General features: G+C 44.9%; 1 protein-coding gene across 2 annotated transcripts in view; it reads right to left on the bottom strand.

Annotated features, from left to right (window-relative positions):
• The window catches only part of cables2b (Cdk5 and Abl enzyme substrate 2b), a 33954-nt gene that overhangs the window by 9905 nt on the left and 14049 nt on the right, over positions 1-10000 (bottom strand). For both annotated transcript variants that reach the window (XR_005207273.1, XM_037772853.1), the window contains exons 2-3: positions 8563-8658; positions 5344-5421 (exon numbers count right to left, since the gene is read on the bottom strand). Coding sequence is in view for 1 of the 2 variants with exons in the window: in XM_037772853.1 (XP_037628781.1) it covers positions 5344-5421; positions 8563-8658 (174 nt within the window). In the remaining variant the exon portion in view is untranslated. The remainder of the gene's footprint in view (positions 1-5343; positions 5422-8562; positions 8659-10000) is intronic.

Genomic DNA, 10000 nt, shown 5'->3' on the forward strand with positions numbered 1-10000 from the left:
ATTTCCATAGATGTATTTAGTATATACAGTTCCCTTTGTTAACGCCTTATTTTGAAAAGCGGACGTAGTCCCACGTGTCTACTTCCTGTAACTTCTCCAAGGTGGTCTCTAGCTCTCCCGTCAGCTCCGTTCTCTTTATCCATCCATGGTCAGCTCCATCGGGGCCGTTTCAATGCAGAGAACAGTAATGTCAGTATCTGGGTGCTCTACAGTCGTAGCGTCGGCCAGTTTGACCACGGAGACGAGAGCGACGGTCGGCTCTGCTGCCACGTTACCGCCATACCATAACGTTACCGCCATACCATAACGTTACCTCCATACCATAACGTTACCACCATACCATAACGTTACCGCCATACCATAACGTTACCGCCATACCATAACGTTACCGCCATACCATAACGTTACCACCATACCATAACGTTACCACCATACCATAACGTTACCGCCATACCATAACGTTACCACCATACCATAACATTACCGCCATACCATAACGTTACCGCCATACCATAACGTTACCACCATACCATAACATTACCGCCATACCATAACGTTACCTCCATACCATAACGTTACCTCCATACCATAACGTTACCTCCATACCATAACGTTACCACCATACCATAACATTACCGCCATACCATAACGTTACCTCCATACCATAATGTTACCTCCATACCATAACGTTACCTCCATACCATAACGTTACCACCATACCATAACATTACCACCATACCATAACGTTACCTCCATACCATAATGTTACCTCCATACCATAACGTTACCGCCATACCATAACGTTACCTCCATACCATAACGTTACCACCATACCATAACGTTACCTCCATACCATAACGTTACCTCCATACCATAACGTTACCTCCATACCATAACGTTACCACCATACCATAACGTTACCTCCATACCATAACGTTACCTCCATACCATAACGTTACCTCCATACCATAACGTTACCTCCATACCATAACGTTACCTCCATACCATAACGTTACCACCATACCGTAACGTTTCCTGATAACTTTTTTGGATATTTTGCAGACATTTTCCTGCCCTTTTTTTGGACATATTTTTGGGGCATTTTTCAGACATTATGACATCTTTCGGCTTTTTCTTCTGAAATATTTCAGACATTTTTCAGACGGCATTTTTTGGACTTATTTTCAGACATATTTTGGCCTTTTTTAGAAGTTAGCATGCAGCTTTAGCTCTGCTCTGTCTAGCTCTGCTTTTCCTGTCAATGTGTGAAACCCAAAGTGTTTCCATCCTTTACTGGATGTGTAGTGTTTACCACGCTGGATTTAACATGGGAGGGTGCAGGTCGTATCCACGCTGACCCTCCAACGTTTTAGACTCTCTGAGGTTTGTTTTGGTTGACGGATACGGAACGGATATGACGTCACGTGACTCAGACTACCACAATAAAAGCGGTAACTTCCTTCTACCTCCACATAGACTCAGATGAAGCAAACAGATCCATTCTGGAATTAAAACATCTATTTAGAAATCATAAAAAGAAAAATCCCGATACATAGATGAATTGATTTCTTTTCTGCCCCGACTACATGCTAACATGTTATCTGCTGCAGTGTTGTGTATAGGAGGTGCACAGCAGCAGGAGTATAAATCAAGTGTTATATTATAGTCTAGTTTGAAGAAAAGACGTCCTTCATTTTCAGTATATCATACTACAACATATTTTACAATTTCATATTATATTGGCCATTATATGACATGTGATATGAAAGAAACCAATAATCATCTGAGATAATTACAGACAGAACTATGAAGTGTTACCGTCCTCCCTGCGTCCCCTTGTCTGTCCCCCTGTCTGGAGGTGGCAGAGGAGGACACGTGGTGTCCTGTGAGTCAAAGGTCAAAGGTCACTTCCCGCCACAGCATCATGTTCTGCTGAACTTTCACAGCTACAAACCGCAGCATCAGATACAAGATAGACCTGGAGCTGTGACGCATGACCTCACTTCCTCTTTATATGTATGTGTATATGTAGGTGTGTGTTTATAATAATCTGTCTACTGATACGCCCTCCGCTGGGTGAGTTATCTGTGTGTGTGTATATGTGTGTGTGTGTGTAGTGATGCGTCCTCCAGGGTGTGTTATCTGTGTGTGTTCTCAGTGTGTGTGTGTATATGTGTGTGTGTGTGTAGTGATGCGTCCTCCAGTGTGTGTGTTATCAGTGTGGTGTGATAGTGAGCAGACTCTCGGCTGCTGTGCTGGATTATCTGAAGCTGTGAGTGTGAACGTGGTGGAGAGAGAGAGAGAGAGACGGAGAGAGAGAGAGAGACAGAGAGAGAGACGGAGAGAGAGAGAGAGAGAGAGAGAGAGACGGAGACGGAGTTTACATAACTGTAATAACATCTGTATTTACAGCTGTGTGTTTATATCTGAGTGGGTGTGTAGAACATGAGGAGTGTACCTTCAGCTCTGTGTTTATGTGTGATTATGTCAGTGTGTGTTTCTCTGAGGTCATATGAACAAACCCTTCTGATTTATGGCAAATTTTCACAATTTTTTTTTTTCCTTTTCCTTATTTCAACGTGTACATCATGTGTGAGCTCTTCTGTTTCCACCCGGACGACTACAGAACTACAGAGCTACAAAGCTGCAGAGCTACAGAGCTACAGAGCTGCAGAGCTGCAGAGCTGCAGAGCTACAGAGCTACGGAGCTGCAGAGCTACAGAGCTACAGAGCTACGGAGCTGCAGAGCTGCAGAGCTACAGAGCTGCAGAGCTGCAGAGCTGCAGAGCTACAGAGCTACAGAGCTGCAGAGCTGCAGAGCTGCAGAGCTACAGAGCTACAGAGCTACAGAGCTACAGACGTACGGAGCTGCAGAGCTACAGAGCGGTGGCAGAAGAAGGTGAACGACGGTGGCAGGACATCGAGGTTCGGGAGCTGCTTGCCGTCTGCGGTGAGGGAGAAGACAGCGGTAGATGACGGGACAATGAGGGAGAAGACAGCGGTAGATGACGGGACAATGAGGGAGAAGACGGCGGTAGATGACTGGACGGTGAGGAAGAAGACGGCGGTAGATGACGGGACGGTGAGGGAGAAGACGGCGGAAGATGACTGGACGGTGAGGGAGAAGACGGCGGAAGATGACGGGACGGTGAGGGAGAAGACGGCGGAAGATGACGGGACGGTGAGGGAGAAGACGGCGGAAGATGACTGGACGGTGAGGGAGAAGACGGCGGAAGATGACTGGACGGTGAGGGAGAAGACGGCGGAAGATGACGGGACGGTGAGGGAGAAGACGGCGGTAGATGACGGGACGGTGAGGGAGAAGACGGCGGAAGATGACTGGACGGTGAGGGAGAAGACGGCGGAAGATGACTGGACGGTGAGGGAGAAGACGGCGGTAGATGACGGGACGGTGAGGGAGAAGACGGCGGAAGATGACTGGACGGTGAGGGAGAAGACGGCGGTAGATGACGGGACGGTGAGGAAGAAGACGGCGGTAGATGACGGGACGGTGAGGGACAACGTAGTGTAACGTTAAACCAACATGACAAAGCTGCTGACTGAGAGAGACATCCGCCAACAGAAACACGCCGCGTTAATAAGCCGACCACCTCACGGTACTATCAGCTGTGAGCACATCTGTTCAATTTGTAATGTTACCTGTTGTTGTAATGGACAGTGAGGAAGAAGACAGCGGTAGATGACGGGACGGTGAGGGAGAAGACAGCGGTAGATGACGGGACGGTGAGGAAGAAGACGGCGGCAGATGACGGGACGGTTAGGAAGAAGACAGCGGTAGATGACGGGACGGTGAGGAAGAAGACAGCGGTAGATGACGGGACGGTGAGGAAGAAGATGGCGGTAGATGACGGGACGGTTAGGAAGAAGACGGCAGTAGATGACGGGACGGTTAGGAAGAAGACGGTGGTTGGTGATGGGACGGTGAGGAAGAAGACGGTGGTTGGTGACGGGACGGTGAGGAAGAAGATGGCGGTAGATGACGGGACGGTTAGGAAGAAGACGGTGGTTGGTGACGGGACGGTGAGGAAGAAGATGGCGGTAGATGACGGGACGGTTAGGAAGAAGACGGCAGTAGATGACGGGACGGTGAGGGAGAAGACAGCGGTAGATGACGGGACGGTGAGGAAGAAGATGGCGGTAGATGACGGGACGGTTAGGAATAAGACGGCGGTAGATGACGGGACGGTTAGGAAGAAGATGGCGGTAGATGACGGGACGGTTAGGAAGAAGACGGCAGTAGATGACGGGACAGTTAGGAATAAGACGGCGGTAGATGACGGGACGGTTAGGAAGGAGACGGCGGTAGATGACGGGACGGTTAGGAATAAGACGGCGGTAGATGACGGGAGGGTGAGGAAGAAGACGGCGGTTGGTGACTGGACGGTGAGGGAGAAGACGGCGGAAGATGACGGGACGGTTAGGGAGAAGACGGCGGTAGATGACAGGACAGTGAGGGAGAAGACGGCGGTAGATGACGAGACGGTGAGGGAGAAGACGGCGGTAGATGACTGGACGGTGAGGGAGAATACGGCGGAAGATGACGGGACGGTTAGGGAGAAGACGGCAGTAGATGACGAGACGGTGAGGGACAACGTAGTGTAACGTTAAACCAACATGACAAGGCTGCTGACTGAGAGAGACATCCGCCGACAGAAATACGCCGTGTTAATAAGCCGACCACCTCACGGTACTATCAGCTGTGAGCACATCTGTTCAATTTGTAATGTAACCTTTTTTTTAAGTTTTTATCTTTCAAAATAAACCTGCACAAAGATCCATCTTTCTGGTGAGAGTGAGAGCATTTTGGCAAATGTTTCTTGGGCGCTCCCCACATAATCAGCTGTGTTGCTCACCCCACAAATGCATGATCCTTACAAGTTGGACATCATTGTGAAGGTAAATAAACAGGCTTTCAACCATGTAACAACAGAGAAATAATCCACCAAACACTAGTTTAACAACTTGTTTTTCCCAGTTTATATATTTCAGTCTTCAGAAGTGTCTAATCCTTTAGTAAATGTAGCCTATATTATCATATTAGATAACACAGTGTGGTCTGATATATGATAAATGGGTTCTGTAGATAGACGGAGGAAATAAGGTTGATGAATAGATGCTATAAATCTGATGTTTCTGTATACAGTACAGCTCTGACCACACAACACAGCTCAACATGTTATAAAGCTATAAATGCTGCGTCTACTTTATTTACACTGTATCCAAAAACATGAATCATTCTGTGACATTGATGATGTCACCATCATCTCCTCCCTCTCGACCTGTAACCCGACCTGAACGTGTGTGTACAGGTGTGTTGAATACCTGAGGTAGAAGCTCTCTCCGTAGGGCAGAACAGAGAAGGCAGCACACAGAGACCTCTTAGCACAGATCAGCACGATCCTGAAACACAAATACACACGTTAGAGGTTCTGTTGGTCAGAACCAACACACGTTAGAGGTTCTGTTGGTCAGAACCAACACACATTAGAGGTTCTGTTGATCAAATTCATCACACATTAGAGGTTCTGTTGGTCAGAACCAACACACATTAGAGGTTCTGTTGGTCAGAACCAACATACATTAGAGGTTCTGTTGGTCAGAATCAGAATGAACCCTGTGGAGTGTGTTTTATTACAGTATAATGTATGATGTATATAGTATAATGAACCCTGTGGAGTGTGATGTATTACAGTATAATGTATAATGTATACAGTACAATGAACCCTGTGGAGTGTGTTTTATTACAGTATAATGAACCCTGTGGAGTGTGTTTTATTACAGTATAATGTATGATGTATATAGTATAATGAACCCTGTGGAGTGTGTTTTATTACAGTATAATGTATGATGTATATAGTATAATGAACCCTGTGGAGTGTGTTTTATTACAGTATAATGTATGATGTATATAGTATAATGAACCCTGTGGAGTGTGATGTATTACAGTATAATGTATAGAGTATAATGAACCCTGTGGAGTGTGATGTATTACAGTATAATGTATGATGTATATAGTATAATGAACCCTGTGGAGTGTGATGTATTACAGTATAATGTATAATGTATATAGTATAATGAACCCTGTGGAGTGTGTTTTATTACAGTATAATGTATAATGTATATAGTATAATGAACCCTGTGGAGCAGGCTGGTTCGTGTCTCAGAGGGAATGTTGACAGTCATTATCTCTGGCTGAATCTCCAGAGACGCTGGAACACTAACACACTTCTCTCTGAGGGCATTACGCTGGTGATGAATCATTTTCTCTTCTATATATATACATATATATATATATGTATATATATACACATATATATATATATATACACACACACACACACACACACACACACACACTACTAGTCCTGTATATGCAGCCACTAGTAGACCTCTAGTAATGACCCTGAGTTTACTATACACATTGAAAAGAGGCCACACACTAAAATAACATCCAGTCAACCCTGAGCCGGTCAGAGGGAACAGAACCAGAACCAGGAGAGTCCAACCGGTTCTACAGTTAATCAGAACCCTGTCAGAGGAAGCAGTAAATCTACCAGAGGAGTTATATAACCTGATTAAACTATATCGGCAAATCACATATAAATCTGAAGACCTGCTGCTGAGTCTGAAACCATGTTCCTTCCCTTCTTTCTTTCTTTCTTTCTTTCTTTCTTTCTATCTATCTATCTATCTATCTATCTATCTATCCCCCCCTCCCTCCCTCCCTCCCTCCAGATAAGGAGTGAGGGATCATGGGAAAGTGCAGAGCAGGAAGTCTCCAGAGAGTCTAGTGGAACCAACAGTCTGCTGGGATTCATCCATTAGCACACATTCAGAACAGCAGACTAGTCCCTCTGGGAACTGGACCCATGGCCCGGGGGGGTTCTTCTAGCTACTGAGCTACTCACAAACTAAAGAAAACAAAGTCAAAGTCAAAGTCAAGGTCCAAGTCATCCTGAGACGTTTGAGGGAACTTCTGCTATCTTCTTGCACTGAAGGGAGAGAGGATTCAGAACCGGTGACTTCATGTTACTAACTGTTATTTATCAGTTTATCACACAGGATGTACGCTCTAGAGCAGTGGGTTGGTTCTGGTTCTGTTCAGTTCTCACTCCCCTCATCTATCTACAGGCTGATGGCCTTCACACACATTTTATGTTGAATTTTAACGGTTGTTCTTCTGAACGACACTGAAGAACTGCAGCACTGCTCGAGGAGCTGTTATTGACCTACAGGTTCATGGTGACCCAGTTCAAATCTGCCATGACCGAACAGAGGGTTGTGACCCAACGGAGGAGGGTTCTGACCCAACGGAGGAGGGTCCTGACCCACAGTCTGAGGCAGAGGAGCTCTAACGTTCTACTGTTCTCTGGACGCTGCAGTCCAGTCTATTATTATCTGTGTGCCTTTGACCCAGAAGTCTGATTTATACTCCCTTCAAGGAAGGACAGGAATAGAATAGAAGAGAATAGAACACAATAGAGTGACAGTGTCCAGGCTTCCTGTCAGCTGAGTGTGTAAAGGTTAAAGAGACTGAACCATAAGTTCTGATGACCCACATTACCTTAAATTAAATACAGTAGGAGATGTAACCCTGCAGGTCTGAGGTCTGAAATAAAACCATATCAGCGTGTTGGTTCAGTCTGGTGTGTTGAGAATAACTCCACAGGGAGGGTTAGGGTAAAGCCTGGAACACACAGGGAACATCAGGAGTGTATGGCGGCTGCGTAGGTCACGCGTCTGGTGTTCACACCAGCTGCGTTTCTGCTGCTGCTGCTGTCAGCCCTTTCTTTCTACATAGAGTTTGTCTTTTAATGTCCATTTCATTTCATTATAAATGTAATTTATATTTATTTTAGACAGAGAAAGGTTAAGAAATGTGTGGTAATTAGTAAATAATAGTTATAATCCACAATTAAAACCCCGTACTATATTCATTCATGGAGCTCTGCAAGTCACTGCATGTTCTACAACACTGTTCAGCACATATTTCAGAATAAAAGCCTTGTGTTAACAAATGAAGGAATTCTGTCCATAGAAAAAACGCTTGAGGGCTTTTATTTTTAAATGAAAGCAGGAAGTGTTGATTTAAAAATAAGTCTTTACTTTTTTTTCATCTCCATAACATTTTCTACGGATAGAGGCATGTAAACTGTAGTAATGTTGCTGGTATGATGTCAATATACAGTCAATAAATCACCTTCACTCTGTTGTTGCTGTGAACCTCGTGGCTCGCATCAAAAATAGGCAAAACCTCTATTCTCTAAAAGAGACGCAGCTGAGACGCGCGTCTCACGCGGGCATTGTTGCTGCTCTAACCTGTTAACACGGATGCCGAAATAAAAAACAAGTAACGCAGCCGCCACGCGCTGCTGACGTTCCCAGTGTGTTCTGGGTTTAGGGTAAGAGTTACTGCAGAGAACAGCTCTCAGAAAAAGTTCTAACATGATCTACAGTGATACCAGAACCCCCCCCCCCGATGTTTAAAGCTGTGATGGTACAGACAACAGCAACAACAGAACCAGGTGTGATTGTTCCCACCTGCTGCCTCTGGTGTCGTACTGTTTCATGTTTTTGATGAAGTGGGTCTTCTTGGTGTGTCGAGGTCTGGGTGATCCACCAGACAGGTTTCGAGTCCTACAGAGAGAGACAGAGAATATTATTACTATTATTATATTATATGTTATTATTAATAAAGGCTAAAATAAGGTGTTAACAAAGGGAACTGTAGATACTAAATACATCTATGGAAATCAGATTGATGGATTATATTCACCAGAAATATAAAACATTACATGTCCTTTATAAATTAAAAAGAAAATCCCACTAATCTGTGAGGGAAATGTCTTTATTCTTTGATTTCTGGGTTGCTGGATAATAAATGTAATCAATAATTCCTGCCAATGATCCTGATCTATTTGACTTCAGGACATCTCTGACTACATACATGCTGAAAATCAAACATTTTTACTGGATTCATTTAGAGATTTTACAAAGTCAAAGTCCCAGGAAGTGTCTGATTCATCTGGTTCCCTTCATGGTCTAGAGGTCAACAAGTTAACAACAATCACTAGAAATATAGAATCAGCTCCAGAGTAAGGTGATAGTACCGAATCAGCACCAGAGTATGGTGATAGTACCGAATCAGCACCAGAGTATGGTGATAGTACCGAATCAGCACCACAGTATGGTGATAGTATAGAATCAGGAAATGGAGGTGGATCGTCGTCATCATGTGATCATGTGTGTGTGTGTGTGTTGAACTTGTGGATTAAAACAACGACCTCGACGTGGAAGCAGCCAAGACGCTCAACTCAGTGACATCACAGCTATTACATCAGACATCAGCCCTTCAACGCACGCGCACACACACACACACACACACACACACACACACACACACACACACACACACACACACACACACACACACACACACACACACACACACACACACACACACACACACACACACACACACACACACACACACACACACACACAGAGAGAGCATCTGTTAGTGTTTTTTTTTTTTATGGCTGACCTGATGATTCCTCCACATGGAGTTTAAATCCTCACACATATTAATGTTCTACAGTCAGTCCTTCTGACGAGGTGGTGAAGCAGATGTTTGTGTGTGTGTGTGTGTGTGTGTGTGTGTAGTTGGATGTGTCACGTTAACTCGCAGCCTTTAACAGGAAGTTGTGCCATCTGCTGGTCTTTTAACGTTCCACCCAAAACAGCAATCCGATCACATTTATCTCCTCCCCTGCACTACGAGCAGAACCCGACATGTGATCTATCGTTCAACATCCTTCTGTTCCACAACGTCCGTTATGAACGTTGTCGTCACTACCGCATTGCATTGTGGGATATTTATGCTGCCGTAGTGTCAAGCGTTGCATGTAAGGGATCATGTACAGCTTCACGTCGGGCTGCAGCATCGCCCTGTCGGGGATTATTTCACAACAATGACCCG

The sequence above is a fragment of the Sebastes umbrosus genome, chromosome 6 (assembly GCF_015220745.1).
Source record: "Sebastes umbrosus isolate fSebUmb1 chromosome 6, fSebUmb1.pri, whole genome shotgun sequence".
NCBI classification, from domain to species: Eukaryota; Metazoa; Chordata; class Actinopteri; order Perciformes; family Sebastidae; genus Sebastes; species Sebastes umbrosus.